This window comes from Branchiostoma floridae, chromosome 1 (genome assembly GCF_000003815.2).
Source record: "Branchiostoma floridae strain S238N-H82 chromosome 1, Bfl_VNyyK, whole genome shotgun sequence".
NCBI classification, from domain to species: Eukaryota; Metazoa; Chordata; class Leptocardii; order Amphioxiformes; family Branchiostomatidae; genus Branchiostoma; species Branchiostoma floridae.
The window spans coordinates 12,490,263-12,511,691 of record NC_049979.1 but is presented as its reverse complement, the minus strand read 5'-3'; the positions used below and the strand labels follow the sequence as shown (position 1 = coordinate 12,511,691).

General features: G+C 39.6%; 2 protein-coding genes across 4 annotated transcripts; one reads left to right on the top strand and one right to left on the bottom strand.

Annotated features, from left to right (window-relative positions):
• Window positions 1-2,383: 2,383 nt before the first annotated feature.
• LOC118415941 (putative deoxyribonuclease TATDN3) lies at window positions 2,384-15,499 on the bottom strand. Of its 2 annotated transcripts, none has more exons than XM_035820904.1 (12): window positions 15,331-15,499; window positions 14,846-14,878; window positions 14,609-14,682; window positions 14,387-14,432; window positions 14,092-14,130; window positions 13,512-13,574; window positions 13,181-13,258; window positions 12,829-12,860; window positions 12,588-12,643; window positions 12,268-12,380; window positions 10,536-10,616; window positions 2,384-2,781 (listed from the first exon to the last, which is right to left on the bottom strand). In XM_035820904.1, the coding sequence occupies exons 1-12, from the start codon at window positions 15,382-15,384 to the stop codon at window positions 2,638-2,640; spliced, it is 813 nt and encodes a 270-aa protein (XP_035676797.1). In that variant the 5' UTR covers window positions 15,385-15,499; the 3' UTR covers window positions 2,384-2,637. The 2 variants fall into 2 exon arrangements, with proteins under 2 accessions (XP_035676797.1, XP_035676805.1); XM_035820912.1 differs by having other exon boundaries at window positions 2,622-2,781; window positions 12,255-12,380.
• Window positions 15,486-21,306, top strand: LOC118415955. 2 transcript variants are annotated; one of them, XM_035820923.1, is made up of 6 exons: window positions 15,486-15,636; window positions 17,668-17,837; window positions 18,394-18,454; window positions 18,786-18,847; window positions 19,397-19,513; window positions 20,127-21,305. In XM_035820923.1, the coding sequence occupies exons 1-6, from the start codon at window positions 15,606-15,608 to the stop codon at window positions 20,286-20,288; spliced, it is 603 nt and encodes a 200-aa protein (XP_035676816.1). In that variant the 5' UTR covers window positions 15,486-15,605; the 3' UTR covers window positions 20,289-21,305. The 2 variants fall into 2 exon arrangements, with proteins under 2 accessions (XP_035676816.1, XP_035676824.1); XM_035820931.1 differs by having other exon boundaries at window positions 15,516-15,636; window positions 17,677-17,837; window positions 20,127-21,306.
• Window positions 21,307-21,429: the final 123 nt, after the last annotated feature.

Here is a 21,429-nt window from a genome sequence, read left to right as displayed (position 1 = left end):
GGACTCTACAAGCTAGTTCACTGGCACTACCGCGGTAGAATCCTCGTCATGCTGTTAGAATTCAATGTTGACGACTACAGAAGTGTCCCCAGCCCGAGACAACAAGGCAAATACAGAAAAAAATCACATACCACTCCCCGGTGGACACATACACGCGCACGCCACGTCGCAATCCAGTTAAGAACGTAATCCGACATGTGACATTATAACCGTACGCTATGTGCCAAATGTTACTGTCTAGCATTCTTCCACCAGCGGTCCTTCATTAGGACCTTTTAGTCGCCCCTAAAGATAAATCATTCAAGACTAAGACAGGCTCGAAACAGCGTTCCTGCCACACCCAAAAGGTCACCGAATTGAAAAGATTCTCGGAGCGAAATTCTTGGACGACTTACCAGGTCTGTTGGTACCGTCACAGGTGTACGCACGTTGGTTGGACGTCTCAGGTTCACGTCAGGTCACGCTGGAGCGTCGATCGTCGAGCAACACGTTCGTCAGGTTAAGGAAATAAAAGGGGGAAATCTCCCACCAGTTCAGTGTGGCCGTGCACCGCTTAAGAATTTTAAGGAAGTGGGTGTTGTTCCCTTGCCTTTATTTAGTAAACTAACCCTTCAGCCAATGGAGGCCGCTCATTCATATGCTGATTGATACCGGTTTGGGCGCCAATATCAGTCAGTGCAGCGGCAGTGAGGTGGTAGCCTCCACCAGGCCGTCATAGGGGAAATGGCCAATTGTAGAATTCGGAAGAAATTGGGAGAATGATTGGCAATGAGAGGCAGTCATTTAGGAGTAACATTTAGGGGTGACACTTCCCACTCGAAATTCCAGAAACGGGAAAACGTGTTACCCTAGATCATTTCTCCCTACGACCAGCGTAGTACGTCTGGTTAGAGACTAGTGGTGAAGGGATATGCCTAAGGCTCGCAGGAGGCTAATCATAGAGATGAATATCTGACCTGGAAAGACCAGTTTTAGGATGACATAGTAGGACTTATCCTTCGGGAGATACATTTGTACAAAGTCGGTTTAAGTTTTAATTTATTCCGACAAACTCCGTTTTCTTAATGAGGTTCTTCTTTAGGTTTACTCGGAATCCATTTAAGTGTAGAACAGACGACAGAAAGCGGATAAGAAAATAAGAAAAAGAATTGAGCTGTACAATTAGATCTAGCGTTTTTGGAATTGCATTTTTGGCAGCGACTTTTGGACGGCCACACATTGGCAGCCTGGCGCCAAATATTTTTTCCGAAAATATGTGCGCTCTGTACATGTGTTTTGTCCCATCAGTAACAATTTGTGGGTTGCAACCCCACGGAATGCGTGACCTGCATGCTGGAGGCCCCACCCTTCCGGAGAAGCAGGTCGTGCCATTATGTTGTGTTTGCGTCAGAAAGAAAAATAAAAGTGAAATAATGCAACCTGTCACTGCAAACCGCTAATTTCCAAGCAGATGTATTGTAAGGATCGATCTCAGTGTTCTTTTTTTAGCAACATTTAATGCTTCATCTTCTGTGTACTGGAGGAGTAAGCGAAGGAGTTAAATCTATTGACTGTCTAAGTGTCGCGCTTTTAGGGGTTACCGTGTGTCTCAAAGTTTCTGACTGTTCCCGGTCTCCTGTAAGCCACAATTCTCAGTCGGCCTACGGAATGTTACAAAAACATGAGCTCCCGTGCTAATCAAAGCGTAAAAGTGCGTGGACAACTGACTGAAGTCCTAGACCTAAAACGTGTCTGTGACAGCTATTAAAATAGTAGTAGTCGAAGCATACTCTCGTGGTGTCATCGTTTGCTATCTCTATGCATATCTACCAGGAGCAAGACAGCCAGTATGGAGATGATCAAACGGTGACGCCGCGAAAGTATGTTATTACAAGGAGGTTAATTATCACATTTAGCTGTCAAAGGCCTTAAGTTGTCTGCGCATTGCTTTGATCTCCAAGCAGACGTAGGGTCCGGCTCGGTGTTTTGGAGGTATATTTTTTAAAATTTCTATTGGGACCAAAGACAGTATCTAAGGGCTGAACAGCAGAGGCCAGTTGAAAACCGTTTAAGGCCAGTCGGAGCCCCGATAGATCCGCTTGAAGATTTAGCATTGTCTTTCAGTGGTCATCATTTCCTTTTCTTCCCCTTCGCCCACTAGGGGACGTAGAAAAAGCCCCACGCATAAAAGTGTCCAACCCTACATCTGCTTGGAGATTAGCTTTATATAGCAGTTAGTATTCAGGTAGTCTGGCTCATTCATTGGGCAAATCTACCTGTCCCAAATATATGAATTTCCTTGATGAAGTAACCAATTGTCGACGCAATGGATATCTAGATGATTGATTTCATATTTTTGTAAAGGCTTATCTTCATCTCTTAAATAGAAAAAAATACATGTACATACATCCAATAAACTTTCTTTCGTCATCACTGTAGTTTCCATGCAATAGGCATGGATCCAATCTTTTAGATACAGTACAACAGAATTGCATTAAAATCAACTGTATTTTCATTTTCTCATTTATATATCCATGGTATGTATTAGGCAAAATCTATGAAGAACTGATTGATGAGTTGATGTTGCCTTTCAGTTCTCTTGCACATATGTTCAGTCAATGAACAAGACCTTACAACAAAGAAGTTACATATTCATCTTTATTTTGTAAGAAGTTGTTTGATCTTAGGAAACAGCTTGAGTGCATTTTGTGTTGTCACTTGCATCACTGTTTCCATGGAGATGCCCTTGATCCTGGCAATGTGCTCACAGGAGATCTTGATGTTCATTGGTTCATTTCTCTCCTGGAAAACAAGAAATGACATCATCAGTAAAATGATGCACACTGGTACCCAATGAACGTTTCTTTGTAAAAAAACAGTTTGACATACTGTGATGTTTAGAGATAGAAGGATGCCTATCATCACTGATGTTTTGAGATAATAAATAAGTCTACAAAGTGTGCAGGTAAATGTTAGCTATAGTATCTTATCTAATTGCAACATTTTGCATGTAGGAAGCAGTAATTGGGACACTTCAATTCACTTTGTTTGTTTAACAAGGAAATATACTTTTTTTCATGTATACATAATTAACTAGAAAGGCCGACATTTGCTTAAGAGCAAATACAGCATATTTCAGCCATACCCCTTCCCACGCAACATTGGACTGTTCCAAATCACCCCTGCGCAAAAATGGAACATCCTCTTAACAGTACATTATCCCCCAAAGTGGACTGGTATTGTGAATTGACTCCAGGTAAAAACAGAGCTTGCTTCTATTTTTCAGAAAATGACAATAATCACACCTTCCATTCAGAAAATTTTCATCATGACTGAAAATTGTTGAATGACTTCATGTAATGTCATTAACAATTTTCAGTACGATAACTAGGTGTAAGTTTTAAAAAGTATAAGCTCGCTTGTGATGTGGGTACATTTATTATTGCAATGAACTTTTTTTATTCAAGTAGGGCATACGATTTAATAATTATCAAGCAGGTGCAGGTACTGTAGGAGCGTTTGTTTTCTTCAAGCTGTAACACTGTTAAACTGTTTTACTTTGTATGCAATCAACCATCGAGCCTATTCTTATTTTAGTTTAACAACTTCCTGCCAGACCCGGAAGATACGATTGAACCTTGTTCGAGGATTTATTTTCGTCTGTCTGGTTAGTCTGTTCATACCCTGGCGCTGAGAGTGTTTTATTGGGCTGAAACTCTGGCAGTTTAAAGTTACTTACAATTTAAATGTTCAAAGTTTATGCCAAACAACAACAGCACTAGGAAATGTGGCCACTATAGACAGGTGGTCACTATAGAGAAAATGATGATCTATTGACTAGGAGCCATACGTTACACATGATTTCAGTACACTGATCATTAATCATATAAACATTGCACAGGTAAGCCAATTGTTTAGATGTACAATTAAGTTCAAATAATTCTGAAGAGAAATATTGATGAGAAAATAATCATTCTCGCCACTGTCTAACTTATAATTACGTATCAAAACTAAACGCAGATTTTCTAACTAACGCACCTTTCGCCGACTTCATCATAGGACCGCCGGCTATCAATCAAACACGGCTGTTGATTAGACTTAGAGTTTCAAACAGTCATGTGCTGTGTGCCAGTTGACAGCGAACTTCATGCTACGTGATGTTTTACATTGCTTGGACCTTCTTTCCTACAGCGGTGCTTCTACAAAATATTTAGACTGTAACACTGAGTTTTATAGAATAGAATTTGACGCAGAACAGCGTTTTTTGCTGGGTATTTTTTTTAAAACATGTCCGTGGGAATATCAGCGAGGCGGCGACGTAGGGATATCAGACCGTCAACAAAAGTCGCACGGCGGCTAACGGCGCAGCGAAGATACTAGCGCTATAAATAAGCGCTTCAACTAAGGATGGCAACCCGTACAATATTTTTGTATACTGTTGAGCTAAGTAAAGTTTGTTGTTTATGAGGTTTTAGTTGTCTTTGAAGCTTTGACCCGAAATATTTTAAAGTCAAATTGCTGAAGAGAAGTAAGTGACTGCTACGATTATCGTAGATATGGCCCTAAAAAACTGATAAAAGAAGCCTTCTCAATAGCCTAAAATGCAAGAGCTTCCGGGGGGGCTTCGCCCACCTGGGTCCCCCCCCACAGTGGCCCTGCCCCTGGACCCCGCCAGGGACATTCGGCGGCCCCCGGACCCCTGTCCGACGCTTTGAAAAAATCCTGGCGAGAAGTCTGTACGGCCTGAGTCTTCAAGTTAACGTATTGTGTGGTCCCGCTTATGAATATTAATTAGCCTTCGCTTTCCTCTTCGCTGATTGGCTGAACCATTAATTGAATTAACTCTTCCTGCCGGCTAGACGCAGGTGCAGATGTCGGCTCTGTGGGGTGAACGTCCGAAAGGTCACGGCATGGAGAACGAAAGAAAACCAATTTCCCCTAAAAAAGTGCTGTAATTAAGCCTTTTACAGTACTTTATGCCAAACATTTTACTTGGATCATTTTACCAACTATATTATGCCTATCTATACCAAATGTTACTCATACCAGGGTACAGGGGTGCAAAATATACCGTTATAAGACCGTCAACAACAGTCGCACGGAGCTAACAGCGCAGCGAAAATACCATCGCTAGCGTTTCAACTTCGGATAACAAGTTATAAGTACTGTTGAACTCAGTAACGTTAAAGTTTGTTTTTAGTTGCCTTTGACGGTTTGACCTGAAACAGTGTTACGCTAAACACCTGAAGAGAAGTTAAGTGACTGCTGCGATTATCATAGATATGCCCCTAAGAACTGATACAATATAAAGCCTTCTGAATAGTCTAAAATGCGAGAGCCTTAGGCGGGCTTTGCTCCCCCTGGCGGGAACACTGCTATATACGGGATCATGAGGCCCCGCTTATGAATATTAATTAGCCTTTGGCCTCCTCTTCGCTGATTGGCTAGGTCTTTGATTCAATTAACTCTCCGGCTGACGCGCACAGGTGTGGCTCTGTGCGGGGTCACGGAAGGTCACGTCAGGAGGCCAAAAGAAAACAAATTTCCCCTCAGAAAAGTGCCAAAATTAATCATTTTAAAGTTGTTTATGTCAAAAATTTTACTTGAATCTTGTTACCAAGTATCTAATGCCTATCTATACCAAATTTCAGGTCATTTAATTGTAATACCAGGGTACAGGAGCCAAAAGTGTCCTTTTTTGGTCAAAAATTGGCCCAAAATCGCAAAAATAAGCATTTTGTTGCACTGTACACCAAAAGTGTTATTGAATTTATATGAAGGGATTATCAAGGCACATCTGTGTCAAATTTCAGCTCATTCGGTTGCAATACCAAGGTACAGGAGCCAAAAGTGTCCTTTTTTGGTCAAAAATTGGTCAAAAAATCGCAAAAATAAGCATTTTGTTGTACTGTACACCAAAAGTGTTCTTAAATTTATATGGGGGCATTATCAAGGCACATCTCTGTCAAATTTCAGCTCATTTGGTTGTAATACCAGGGTACAGGGGCCAAAAGTGTCCTTTTTTGGTCAAAAATTGGTCAAAAAATCGCAAAAATAAGCATTTTGTTGTACTGTACACCAAAACTGATATTGAATCTATATGGGGGACTTATCAAGGCACATCTGTGCCAAATTTCAGCTCATTCGGTTATAATACCAGGGTACAGGGGGCCCAAATATACAGTTTTGGTCTTAAGATGACCAAAAAACCTTAATAAAATCATTTAAGAGACAGATATGGAAAAAATGAAAAAAACGCCCGAGGGTATTAGCCCACTCTACCCTTGTGCCAAATTTCAAGTCATTCGGTTGAGGAACAACGGAGATACCGTGTTCTGAAGATTTGACAGGAGAAAGAAAGAAGAAACATTACGAATACTAGAAAGGCCGACATTTGCTTGGGAGCAAATACAGCATATTGCAATCCATCTTCATACAATAAAGGACTCTTCCAGAACACCCCTATCTATGCAAAATGGACCAGTCTATGTGGCCCATTTCCCATTTATAGTGCTAAAGCTACCCCAACACCAAATTCCAGATCAGTTGGCTTTCTCAAGACACAGGAAGCAAAAATGTACATTTTTGGTCAATAATGGCAAAAAATCCAAAATTTCACAATTTTTGATTGATGTACACCATAGGTGTGGATAGAGCCCTGTGGCTACATACTGTACGCACCTTCATACCAAATTTCAGACCATTTGGTTTTCATACATAGGCACAGGAGCCAAAACTTAACATTTTTAGTTCATAAATGGCAAAAAATCCCCAAATTCAACAATTCTAGGTAATGTATGCCCAAAGTGAAAATGAGGTACTGTGGGCACATACCAGACACACCTTCATGCCGAATTTCAGGTCATTAGGTTTTCATACAATGGTATAGGAGCCAAAAATAAACATTTTTAGTCAAAAATGGCCGAAAACCCCAAAATAACTCATTTTTTAAATGATCGATAACGAAAGCGTTGATATGGTCCTGTTGTCATATGTCCAATGCACCTATGTACTAAAATCCCCAAATTCAACAATTTGAAGTAATGTTTGCTCAAAGGGAAAATGAAGTACTGTGGGCACTTGTCCTACACACCTTCATGCCGAATTTTAGGTCATTTGGTTTCAATATAAGGGCATAGGAGCCAAAAATATACATTTTTTAGTTAGAAATGGTTAAAAATCCCAAAATGACTCATTTTATAAGTGCTCTATGAAGAAAGTGTTGATGGGGTCCTGTTGTCATATGTCCAATTTACCTTTGTACCAAATTTCAGGTCATTTGATTTACATACAAGGGCAAAGAAGCCAAAAATATACATTTTTAGTCAAAAATGACTGAAAACCCCAAAATAACTAATTTTTGAAGTGATCTATGAAGAAAGTGTTGATGGGGTCCTGTGAGCATATGTTCAATGCACCTCTGTACCAAATTTCAGGTCATTTGGTTTCTATACAAGGGCATAGGAGCAATAAATATACATTTTTAGTCAAAAATGGCCAAAAAACCTAAAATAACTTATTTTTGGAGTAAACAATGAAAAAAGCGTTGATGGGGTTCTGTGGTCATATGTGAAACGCACCTATGTACCAACTTTCAGGTCATTTGGTTTCTATACAAGGGCATAGGAGCAAAAAATATACATTTTTAGTCAAAAATGGCCAAAAACCCTAAAGTAACTCATTTTTGGAGTAAACAATGAAAAAAGCATTGATGGGGTTCTGTGGTCATATGTCAAATGCACCTATGTCCCAACTTTCAGGTCATTTAGTTTTAATACAAGGGCATAGGAGCCAAAAATAGACATTTTTAGTCAAAAATGGCCAAAAACCTAAAATAACTCATTTTTGAAGTAATCTACGATGAAAGTTTTGATGGTTTTCTATGCTCATATGTCCAATGCACCTCTGTACCAAATTTTATGTCATTAGCTTGTAATACCAGGGCACAGGGACCCAAAATATACATATTTTGTCTAAAAATGACCAAAAACCCTAAATATCATAAATTCTATTTGCTATGTCTACCACCCCCTGCCAAATTTCAGATCATTTGCTATCTCTACCTCCATGCAATCCCATTTGAAGATTTGACAGGAGAAGAAGAAGAAGAAACACAGGAAAGACAATATATTGCAATCCCATACTATGTATGGATTGCAATATAACTAGAAAGGCCGACATTTGCTTAGGAGCAAATACAGCATATTGCAATCCATCTTCATCCTTGAAAAATCCCAAAATTCAACAATTTGAAGTAATGTTTGCTCAAAGGGAAAATGAAGTACTGTGGGCACTTGTCCTACACACCTTCATGCCTAATTTTAGGTCATGTGGTTTCAATATAAGGGCATAGGAGCCAAAAATATACATTTTTTAGTTAAAAATGGCTAAAAATCCCAAAATAACTCATTTTATAAGGGCTCTATGAAGAAAGTGTTGATGGGGTCCTGTTGTCATTTGTCCAATTTACCTTTGTACCAAATTTCAGGTCATTTGGTTTACATACAAGGCCATAGAAGCCAAAAATATACATTTTTAGTCAAAAATGGCTGAAAACCCCAAAATAACTAATTTTTGAAGTCATCTATGAAGAAAGTGTCAATGGGGTCCTGTGAGCATATGTTCAATGCACTACTGTACCAAATTTCAGGTCATTAGGTTTTCATACAAGGGTATAGGAGCCAAAAATATACATTTTTTGTCAAAAATGGCCAAAAACTCTAAAATAACTCATTTTTGGAGTAGACAATGAATAAAGCATTGATGGGGTTCTGTGGTTATATGTCAAACGCACCTATGTACCAAATTTCATGTCATTTGGTTTTAATACAAGGGCATAGGAGCCAAAAATATACATTTTTAGTCAAAAATGGCCAAAAACCCTAAAATAACTCATTTTTTAAGCAATCTATGAAGAAAGTGTTGATTTTTTTCTGTGCTCATATGTTTAATGCACCTCTGTACCAAATTTCAGGTCATTTGGTTTTAATACAAGGGCATAGGAGCCAAAAATATACATTTTTAGTCAAAAATGGCCAAAAACCCTAAAATAACTAATTTTTGAAGTGATCTATGAAGAAAGTGTAAATGGTTTTCTGTACTCATATGTCCAATGCAGCTCTGTACCAAATTTCAGGTCATTAGCTTGTAATACCAGGGCACAGGGGCCCAAAATATACATATTTTGTCTAAAAATGACCAAAAACCCTAAATATCATAAATTCTAAGGCCTCTATCAATAAAGTGAAAAAAACGTCTAGGGGTATTTGCTATTTCTACCACCCTGCCAAATTTCAGGTCATTTGGTCAAAAAATAAAAAAGTTATTCCCATTTGAAGATTTGACAGGAGAGACAAAGAAAAAACAATATATTGCAATCCCATACTATGTATGGATTGCAATATAACAATATATTGCAATCCCATACTATGTATGGATTGCAATATAACTAGAAAGGCCGACATTTGCTTGAGAGCAAATACAGCATATTTCAGCCATCTCCCTCATGCAACAATAGGCCTTGAGGTCGTTGACCCCTTAGGCCATTGGAAAATGACCCAAAAATTTCCCAAATATATCATTTTAAAGTGTTCCATGCCAAAAATTATAAATGGGTCATTTGAATAAATATCTAGAGCACCCCTTTACCAAATTTCGGGTCATTTGGTTGTAAAACGAGGGAACAGGAGCCAAAAATGTCAAATTTTTGTCCAAAAATGGCCATAAAATCACAATATTGAGCATTATGTTGTACTGTATGGAAAAACTGTTATTGGTTTCATGTGCACATAATTGAAGGGCACTGTTATACCAAATTTCAGGTCATTCGGTTGTAAAACGAGGGTACAGGAGGCAAAAATGTGCTTTTTTTGTCAAAAAATGGCCAAAAATTGCAAAATTAAGCATTTTGTTGTACCATATGCCAAAAGTGTTATTAAATCTGGGTGGGCATATGATCAGGGCACCTTTGTACCAAATTTCATGTCATTCGGCTGTAATACCAGGGTACAGGAGCCCAAAATATACATAAAAATTGACAAAAAACTCAATAAAATCATTTTAAAGGCAGATATGAAAAAAATGAAAAAAACGTCTAAGGGTATTGGCCCACTCTACCCTTGTGCCAAATTTCAAGTCAATCGGTTTAGAAAAAAACGGAGATACCGTGTTCCGAAGATTTGACAGGAGAAAGAAACATTACGAATACAATATATTTCACCATACCTATGGTATGGCTGAAATATAACAATATATTTCACCATACCTATGGTATGGCTGAAATATAAAAACAATACTGCAGCAGACACAAGTTTCTGTGACATGGATCCTATGACTGTCAATGCTCAGTTACAGTTCAAGTGCAGAGATGATTCACTCTCACACACTTTATTTTCACCATATAACACAAAACTAAAGTAACTCCACCAACTGGATAGATTTTGCAGTTAGATAGCACCCACTTAAAATATATTTTGTCCAATGTAAGATTCTGACAACCTTCATCATGTAAATAACAGTAAAAAGGGAAGAAAAGGAATACACAGTAAGTCAGTTACCAGTTTGACAGGTCCCAGTGCAGGTGAGTCTGTCTCTAACATCAGATTCTCCAGCGGGATCGCCTTCACCAGCTTCTGTTTCTGTGGCAGAAAGACATGATAGATCTTGAGGCTCATTAATTCTAGAATAATCATGATTTAGTAACGATTATGTTAGTTAGCCTCCTTCACCGGCCTCTCTGGGAAGCTTGGCAATTTTTTTTTTGGGGGGGGGGGGTGGGGGCGGTAAGTCCATTCCCGATTTTTAACCGGGAATATGCCGGGAAAGGAATATATGCCGGGAAAGGAATATACACCGGAAAGCTTGTACGGGCTAGGCGAAATTGGCTTCCCAGTAGGCCTGCTACTCTTCGGTATCTACAAACGCAATAATGATTAAGAATGCCTTTCAGACGGCCAATTAATGTATTCGCGAGAAGTTATTCACACTGCCGCGAGAAGTAATTCACACTTCAACGTTAATAGTGCACGGCCACCCCGAAGCGTGCCACAAACCTACGTAACGTTACCGGAAACGGTGCACACGCTGCCTGCCTTTGTCCCTTCCAGAGTTACAATAATTGATACAACAGTTTGAATAATTGATACACGTGCAAAACTTACATTTCAGATCAGTGTAAAACATTTTTTCCAGTGGGTTTAAAACATACTTTCAGACACCATCGATGATCCGACCGGCAATCTGAATGGGGAGGGGGGCGAGAGCCGTAAAAAGACGGTCCCTCGATCTCGAAAAATACAAAAAACGATTTCCCACACGTAGTGCATACAAGCCTTGCCTGATCAGCAACAAGGGCATGAAGTGGCGAGATGACGATGACCATGGTGAGTTCTCTGGCAATCGACGGCAAAATCTGATAGCAGAGCGACTTGCCTTGGCCTGTAGCAAGGCCAACAAAACAATCATTGCCTTCGCAGACCACAGCAATGGCCAGGGATAGTCCTTCCCTCAACTCGGGGAAGCTCTTTCGTACATGATGGGAAGTTTCAGCGGAGTTTTTCTACGGTAAGTACTCGTTTTCAAATGAGCCGTGTTTTGAAATGCGTGACCCGACGACCGTTACAAAGTTACGGGTCATCGCGCAACGGGGTGTGTGCCGGGCTGCCAGTGCTGGACGCGTTTATGACGGGAAGTTCGCACATCCATACCAAATGGTGATAAGTGTTTTTTAATAGGGCTTTGTAGATACCGAAGAGTAGCAGGCCTACTGGGAAGCCAATTTCGCCTAGCCCGTACAAGATTTCCGGTGTATATTCCTTTCCCGGCATATATTCCTTTCCCGGCATATTCCCGGTTAAAAATCGCGAATCGACCTACCCCCCCCCCCCCCCCCCCAAAAAAAAAAAAATTGCCAAGCTTCCCAGAGAGGCCGGTGAAGGAGGCTATATGTTAGTGTCTATGAGGAACAAGAACGTCTGGAAAGAGAGGGTGGACTTGGTCGCTTGAGATGATGTCTTGTGACACATGGGAAGTAATAGTTGTTCATGCTTCAGGGCCTTATTTTGTTATATAGATGAATACAAACCCATTTCACTGCTTTATTAGTAAAAAGAATTCTTTGCTGATGAGATGTGACTTCTGCATAATACACGTTGACATGTTAAGATGACCCAGAGTGAACTATATCAGGTACCACATGATAATAGATACCACATGATAACCTCCTTGGATACCACATGATAATAGGTACCACATGATAATAGGTACTGCTACATTACCAGGACAACCCACCTGTTCACTCCTGACGATGCAGGGAGGAACAGAGAAGAAGTAGCCACTCTGGACCCCCTGCAGAGCCACGGACACCTTCCCATCAAAGGCATGCAGCAGCACCTTGCTGGCTCCTGGGCAAAACAAAGGTCGACTGTAGTAATGAATTCTATTTTCTACTAATAGTTTCTCTTTACAAGAGTACACATTGTAAAACTTCAGATAAGTATTTGCCCAAACTTTAACTAATACAAGTAGGTTGTATGGTTTGAACATATCATGAAGACACACTATTATATGACAAAACTTGACATGCAGTAAAAAGATTTGCTATCATTTACCTTGCTCTTTAAGCAGCTGTATAACTGGCCTCCCAGCTGAGCGAGAGTGCACATTCCTGTAGTATGGGGAAATATCAACAAAGACCAGCAATTTAAATTAGATATGTGCACATGGTAACACAAAATTGTCTCATAAAATGAAAGATACATAATACATTTGTGTATATATATATATATATTATACAGTAAATGTAGAAGATGTGAAAGTTACTTATCTTCAAATACGGAAATGTCAACTTACACTGGTAAGTCAAACTTTTTGGCCAAGTCAATCTGAAAGTGCAAATCAAGAAATTCAAAGATATTCAGAGACAGCCTTGAGAAAACCTGTGTGTTACCAAAAAAAACCCCACTTCTTTCTGCCATAATTCCAGAAGTATACTAAACAACTATTGATCCCCTTTCCCTTGCATCCTATACCAAGTGCACTCAATGATTGCTCTCCAACACTGCCACTTTATACATACATACTGGTACACGAGCACTTGAATCTCTACAGTAACATTGTACCTTACAGAAAGCCAAAATTATTTGTACTTACACTCTAGGTCCTAAAGGTTAAGGTGGTTTCTTAAGGACATGTTGTATCTTACCTGCCTTGCAAACACCTGTCTCTGCACGTCTTTGTCAGAGGCACCCTTCACGTTGAATGGTGTGAAGTCCAGACCAACCTGTGCAAGGAGACAAAATGGACCAAAAGTTGAATCTTAAGCACAACCTCAACAAGCCTGCAATCCAGTCTTATTGTTAGCTATTAAGTCATTAGCTTCTAATGGTGATAAGTGTTAGAGCCTGACTGAAGACTAGATTTCAGCATAAGCCTCAATTGCAATACTTGGCATTTCACAAAGGATAGATGACATCTACAAAATCAATGGAATTCAAAGACATTAATATATGTACCAGTAGTACTGAAAAACATACCTCACCAATACCAACTAATTTTTCCACATTATCCCCTATCACTGGTTCCACTTGCCCAAGGTCCTGGAAAACAACCAAACTTTACAACGAGGGTCAGATACATTGACGAAATAATACAAAACAATAATATACTGTAAATGCATTTAAGTTCGCGGGGATTTAATTTCGCGGTAGCGGGAAAATGGACTTTTCGCGGTGGTTTTAATTTCGCGGTAGCACCATGCACTGTTACAGTAGTCTCTTACTGTTATGAAAAAATGTTCGCGGTGGTTTTAAATTCGCGGTGCAGTGGCCGCCGCAAAAACCACGAACATTAATCCACCGCGAACATTTCTGCATTTACAGTATATAACATATCATTTGAGATGCTTTATATACAGGCTACACTTGTCTTGATACTCAATCTCAGAATAGACATTTTTTGTCACTGAAGACAAGTAGCTTTGTTTAATGGATGACAACTGACTCTTACACAAATTTATCCAGTTGCTTGACTTGTTTTGCATTGCATCATCAAAATGTATCAGATATGCACATGTCTACTGGTAGCCTCCAGGAAAATGTTTTAAAACACTGTTACCTCCAAAGTCACACTTCTTTGAGAGTCAGGTGGTTCAGCCTGCATGGAAAGGAAAAAAAGATTTTCTGTACATATTCTGAATGTGTTTTTCTGAAAGGTTTGAAATCTCTTTGATACTAAACAACAACACCGTGCCTTCTTAAGATGCAAGAACTTGGCAGCTGTAAACTCAGTGAACTGAAGTACTATATGTAGAGCCCTTACAGCCTTAGTAATCTTAGGAATTTCCTTTGTAACTATTGTTCACTACAGCAAGGCTACTGCATGAAAACATTTTCATGTTATAACACCCTACCTGAACAGGATGGACCCCAAGGCATGGGAAAATGAAGTCTTTATGTCTGTGAAATAAGAATTTAAAAGTGTCAAAAATATCTTTGCACTGACTGTGAAAGGGACCACTATTAGAATTATGTTTGATAGTTATTTACTAGTGATGTACAGTCACACCTGAACAAGAGACTGCCTTTACATCAAAGCATAACTGAAATGTATATATATTCAGTTTGTTACTCACTTTTGAGAAAGACTAAGAATCTTTGGAGCTTCCCAAGGAAATTCTGCAACTGCAACAATTGCACCAATGCCAGCCTTGAGGGAAATGATAATCCAACCATCAAAACTTCAACCATAGATAACATATCTCCAGGACTTACAGCAGAATACCACGAGTAAACATCAGCCATGGTGTATTTTCTATATGCAACTGTTAGATGCTTCTTACAACATCATATTTCAAAATTTCTTAACTTACCTCTTTTGCTCTTGTTATAACTTCATCCAGATCCTGATGAGATAAATGTGGGCAAATTTGACATTTGGTGTTAATTTATACAATGCTTTTATAGTACAATGCTATTAAAAACTTCTTCCAACACAAAGGTACTCTGGTCATCAGTATTGATTCTGAAGGAGGCAACAGTGATCGTTGAAAATTTGATGCATGTAATTTCATCACACATTCTCCTGCGCAGAGGGGAACAAAGTCGTCTCAAAACTCTGAGTTTTGATATGAATTTTGTCGCCAACACTCGAGCTTCCATCATAATCTGAGACAACTATATAATGCTTCTTTATGCTCTATTGTAATAATTATTACAATACTATACACTGTGTATTACACATGTAATACCATATCAATGTGTATCAACGTTAGATATATAGACCATACATATTAAACTCAGAGTGAATTGAATGCAAGCGTTGAAGGAATTGAATTGAAGTTATCCCTAACGTTACCTCGTCAAACTCCTGCGCGGAAAGGTGACAGTGGCAATCGATATATCCTTCCATTTCCTTGTACAGTCTCCCGTTTAACTGCCCACATTTGTAAACTCCAATGTAACTCAGAATTTAGGAAACCATCTCTGAAAACTCAAAATTTGGAAACAGCTTCTCTCAACAAAACGTGTTTGACCTTTAACCTTATTGACTTTTAACATTATCGACCCTTGACCTTAGAAAAATTAAGTAGTGATTGCGCGTGCGCGATTTGTAAGCGGGAAAATTTCAAGATGGCGGAAAGTCACTCTGCTGAACCGTCAGGTAAGAAAACCGAGCTTTTTATCGTTTGCGTGCTACTTTTGATCAGTTTAACCTTGTCTATATGGCCACGTAGATGTTAGGAAACTCGAGAGACACAGTTTGTAACAGCATATGCTTTTACAGTGTCGATATTTGTTCACTACTAGTAGTCTACTAATCGGTGGGTGGGTCTTGACGCATCGGTCTTGACGACATGCGACAACAACAAAGAATTTCTTGTGAAAATAGTTTACAACAAGCCTCCACCATTCCTTCCTTCTGGAGTATGGAACGTAGAACTCGGCCATGAGGGTATCAGGCCAGTCAAACCCTTTAGTGTCCAAACTTCACTGGCCTTCTAGTGCTTCTACAACTATATAATATGCATACTCAAATATCCAAAATAATTTATGATTTATTTGTTTACTTATAATATTTATTTATCTCAAAACGGGTGGGTAGCCGCAACAACTTTTGAAAGTTGATTTCCAAGGGGGCCCACCATACACTGTAAAACAAAAGAAAACTAGAAAGGCAACATTTTTGAAAAAATGCAGGATGTGGGCGAAGGGAAAAGAAAGGAAAAATCGCAAGAAAAGAAACAACTAGAATGACAACATTTTCGCGAAAATGCAGCAAGTCTTTCCCGTGGCCTTTTTTTGAAGTTTAAGTCAAACTACCTTACACACAATAGTAATTGCCATTAGGTGCCCCGTATTCTCGGTTCACCCCTATTCTCGGCCTTTACCTGACGTCACGGGTTGTGCTGTGTAGCAATCATAAAGCTGAAATTCATGATCAGGTTCAGGTCCGGTACCGTACCGTAGCCTCCATTCCAAATTTGACTTAACGCCGCAGGCGACAGACATCGACGATACAGTATTTGGCTGCCGCGGCCGGTATGGTCCGAGGCGTTGACGAGCCCCCCTCCCCACATGGACCGGCCGACCGTTTAAACGCCGTCTTTTGAGGGCAATTAAAAAATAAATAAAAAGGCGTGTAAACTGAACGATGCTCTGTTTGCAAGATAAAATTGTTGTAAATATCATAAAAGAAAAAAAAAGGACAACTAAAAGAAAGTTGCTTCCGCCCGGAATCGAACCAGGGTTGACCTAGCGAAAAAAGCGCAAACGTGGCTGGTGCTTTAGCCATTCGGCCAAGCTTGCCGTAACGTTATCGCCGGCATTTTAACAGGTAACATGTATACAAATGCAATGCGTAGCTTGAACACGTCCGTTCACTGTTTAATTTGCAAGATTCCAAGGTCCCATTTTCTGAAGATAATGTTTTTCTGTGCAAATTTATCAATCTTGTTCATTCCGTGGCGGGCAACTTCTTCCTTGAGCGCCTGTTTGGTCGAATGCATGGCCGATTTACTGCCGCGTCTCAGCTGCTATTATAAAACTGGATGCCGAATGACATTTTGTGTTCTCTGCGTTGATAGGTCCAGCTCTGACGTACACCCGAGACAGTCTGAATTTAGGCCAATCAAAAAGCTGGGAACGCGGAGTATTTGCTAACAGCTTCCATTTTTCTGAGTTTTGATTGGCTATTATCAAAATGGATGCCGATTGTGTCCTGCGCGTTGATAGGTTCACCTCTGACGTACAACCGAGAAAGTGCGACTTTAGGCCAATCAAAAAGCTTGAAACATGGAGTACATGGAGGCTTCCATTTGTTTCTGATTTCCGGTGAAATACTTGTAAGAAAACTATATGTGTGGCTTCGCCCACATAACAAAACATGTTAGTCAGTCAGAGTAAACCAGTGGACAATACTACTACTCGTATAATATGACGTCTTGTTTTTTGTGTGATATTATATCACATAAAAAAACCAAGACATCATAAAGAAAATCAGTGTCTTCCCTTAGACTCCGTTGCAGTCTTCGAATGGGGTTGGTTTTTATTGGGGGGGGGGTGACTTGGTTCGCGATTTTCAACGTTGGCTGGGTTCTCTTGTGCCCTATACTATAGCCACATTAGCCAGCATAGATAATATGGTAGAGTTAGTCCACTGAGTTGAATTACGATGGGGTTCGTCCTTCCACAGTCCCTGCAGATGTAGATCCGCAGGCCAGCCAGAATGACAAACAGGAGGAGACGGCGTTAGAGCAGGAACTGGACAACTTAATCTGCACCACCACCAGGAAGAGGAAGATTTGCCCCCAGAAGATAACCAAACAGCTGGCCAAGAAACTCAAGGCCCAGGCTACGGCACTGGTGGGTCTACTATTGATTGATTGGTTCTGTCCACCTGTATGAGTAACTGTTGCATTATATTTGATTGTATTAAAAAATGTCTGTACTGAAGCATACATACTGCATATCTGATGACGATGGATGTAGGATTAGGATTCTTTTACACAACCGGGTTGTACTTACTTTGCTTACGGTTTTTTTACGTTTGCATATCTGATGTATTTGGACCCCTACTCTTTTCAGTAAGTGTACATGTGGTCAGTTCTTAAACATGCTCAAAGTGTGTGGCTCTCCTAAAACACGGCACCTCCATTTAATGTGCTATCTGTAGGACAACCCGAAACAAAGACTGGCACAGCTTTTTGCTTGAGTAAAGTGTCTTTGTCAAGGGTACAACATTATTTGATTTGAACATAGGAGCCCTGGATTCAAACAACCTGCCATTTGCCACCATTATGTATCTCATAACTTGGATGTCTGACATTCATCAACCTCTATAAATATTGTATTTTGCAGTTAAGATCATCATTGGCATGATGTTAACACTTTTCTGCATGTATATGTATATCTCTCACAGGATTACTATGTCCCAGCGGTGGAAAGTTCCTTAGTCGTACCTGAAGACCACAATCCAGCAGGTAAGTTGACATTATTTTCAGCAGTCAGTGACAAGTACTAGTATTCCAATTTTGTAGTGCATACCATTCTATCAGTATCATGTGATGCAGATGTTTTACTACATGTATTATGAAAGTTATGTGTTCAACACATCAATACTCATGACACGGTAGCATCTACTGCCTTTCATCAGCGACTGGCTGAAACTGGCGAAAGGTAATGGATGCTACCCCAAATGTCTGACCCTGAATGTTTTTCAAAGTCTATCCTGTTGGTTGAGTAACTTTGTGTTGTACCTTACTACCTGGATGTCTAACCTTCATCGAGACGTTTTCACCCTGTTTGACCCAGACGATCAGAGCCTTGTGGACAGATGGAGGTACTCAATGCACACCTTAGGACAGCAAATCAAGGTGTGGTTAAATAGTGTACAAAACTAGACGTCAAATAGGACTGGAAATACACATTACTTGGTTTCTGTTTTCTGCCATGTAGTGCAATTAGCATGATTGTTCAAGAGTACCAGTACTACCAGCACGTTTGGAATACTTTTTTAAAAATCTTGAACTGAAATAGCATGCAAACTGTCATAAACGTGCATGTGGGTATTTTGAGCCTTGCTAACGACTGGTCCACTATCACCAATTGTCACAGGCAAGTTAAAGTGCATGTCCTACTCTGTACCCCTGAAGGGGCAAGTAAGATTTTTCCACACGTGACATTTTGATATACATCACATGTACTTTTTACTTATCAAGCAGGAAAATAGAGCCAATAAATAATAAAAGAATAGCTGTAAATGAAAATACATTAGAAAATGTCATTCAAATTTGGGCAAATTGGGTGTTAGCAAAAAATGTCTTGCCCTATAGGACTGAAGTTTTATAGAAAACTTGTCCAACCCTGTTTAGCCCTGCTAGCAACATTCTTAGTTGACCTTTTTTATGCTTGTCTGTCCCCAGACCATCCCAACAGTTCTTGAGAAAGCAGAAAGAACTAAGGCAGTACTGCTGGAGCAGCCGGCAGCCGTCACCAAAACTGACAGGGTCCTCTTCAGGCCGCATAAGGACGAGGCAAAGGTTTGTGTGGTAATGACAAATCTTAGTAGATGACTGCAATGTCTAAAGCAGATGTCGATACAATGTACAATAAGTCATATGAATGTATGGAAATATTGTGTAGCACTACTCCAGTCAACCATTGTATTCTTAATGCTATACTATTAGTTAATCTGCAGGCAGATTTACCTGTGGCCGGCTATACTCCTAGGCCAGCTTTGATGCTACTTTATGCTACCTGTAAATATGCCTGGAGATCAGTAATATATGAAAATGCTATACTTGGAAGTCGTGAATTTCCTTTGTCTGAACATGCAAACATTCAGCCAATAATTGAAATATAATTCTAATACAAATACTACAAATGTATATGTAAGTGTACCTAATACTGTTGATAAGACAGATAAGTGTTGGTCTTGCTAGTCAACAGACCTTAAGAGTCAGTCTTATCTATTATGGCCATAAAGTGATGAATGGTAGATTGACTTTAGATTTTGCTACATTCAAAATTTTCTGTACCTTCTGCTTTGCTACTGAAACAATGTAAGTAATATTGCTGCAGTGTGGTGATGGTGCAACCTTAGAAACACCGGGAAAGTGTCAAAATTCACAGTATTCTCCTGTTCTCCGACAGATGGCAGCATCTCTCACACCACTGCGGAACCAGCTGGATCGGAGCCCCGCCCCCACGCCCTCCCCACGGCCCAACAGAAAACTCCTGCTGGAAGACAAGGTGGCCTCCAGGTCACTCAGGAAAAACACAACCTCTGGCTACATACTGAGGCCGAAAAACTGAGCCTTCCAACTGACAACAGATTCATTATGTCTATTGTACATACCCTATTACTAAACAACCTGTTGTGCTGTATCTTTATGTTATTTCCAATTGGTGCATTTTTTTTACTGTGTATAAAAATATGAAATTATTCATTGAATAATACTGGTGGTAGTAGTCTTACCTTAGTCCTTTTTGTGTTTGTTCCTTTCCTATGTACTGTATGTGGTTTAACTGTATCACCAATTTAATTCTTCTGTATTTCTAGCTTGTATCCACTACTTTTGGCTTACTACACTAAACTGGTACCCAACTCTCCAAGTACATACATTGTAATTTTTAGAGCAGTACATTGGTGATAATATGTACTTCTCCTATTTACTATTTACCTTTTTTTCACATGTACATATACTTCTGTCAACTAGATAATTGTAATTTTCTTGTGGAGCGAAAAATAGAGTCTGTATTGTGTAAAGATTATGCTTTAGTCAATTGTATGGGGATGCTTTTCTCTCCTTTTAAGTATAGTATCTTTACTTAAGCTTTTTCTAAATTTTATTTCTATGAAGTGTCGAGCTACAGCGATACATGGCTTTGAGAAAATTAGATCTTTCAACTTTTTCTGTCTTCTTAAATTTTGAAATACTAGTAGCTGTGTTGATTTGACATTGCCGGTACTGTGAAGGGAGAAGACTTACCATGCCAGTCAAATTGTTCAGATAAACTTTTTCAGCTCCAAGAACATGAATTGTATGATATTCACACTGATGATTGGGTGGAAGATCCAAAGGTTTTCTGGCATCTTTGAGAATCCCGGCTGCCAAGGAAAAACTTGTGTTCTTTCACCAGGTCTGTCTGGAGTTAAGGAATTCTATATCAAGTGGAATGCTGTTCTGCACATTTTAAGCAATGATTTTGAAGGCAAAAGTGTATCCTACCATGTTAAATTGCTAACAGCTTTCTTCCGTGCCACCTATCAGGCTGACCTTCCCATTTACAGAGTGTGTTCTGATGACAAGTAAAAATGTCTAACAATGTGGGAATATAGTGTCTTTCTTGGGCCTTCTTTCCTTTAGATAGAGAGCCTCCAGCTAAAATCCAAGCAGATTTACCTGTGGCATAAGACAGTACTTGTATCAAGAGCCAGCCAAGCAATGTCAAA

Coding starts and splice junctions, on each gene's coding strand:
- LOC118415941 (XM_035820904.1), bottom strand. CDS start 15,384: ATGGAAGGATATATCGATTGCCACTGTCACCTTTCCGCGCAGGAGTTT. Junction 14,879..15,330: donor CCGCGCAGGAGTTTGACGAG/GTAACGTTAGGG, acceptor TTATCTCATCAG/GATCTGGATGAAGTTATAAC. Junction 12,861..13,180: donor GACAGGTGTTTGCAAGGCAG/GTAAGATACAAC, acceptor TTGCACTTTCAG/ATTGACTTGGCCAAAAAGTT.
- LOC118415955 (XM_035820923.1), top strand. CDS start 15,606: ATGGCGGAAAGTCACTCTGCTGAACCGTCAG. Junction 18,455..18,785: donor TGAAGACCACAATCCAGCAG/GTAAGTTGACAT, acceptor TGTTTGACCCAG/ACGATCAGAGCCTTGTGGAC. Junction 18,848..19,396: donor CCTTAGGACAGCAAATCAAG/GTGTGGTTAAAT, acceptor GTCTGTCCCCAG/ACCATCCCAACAGTTCTTGA.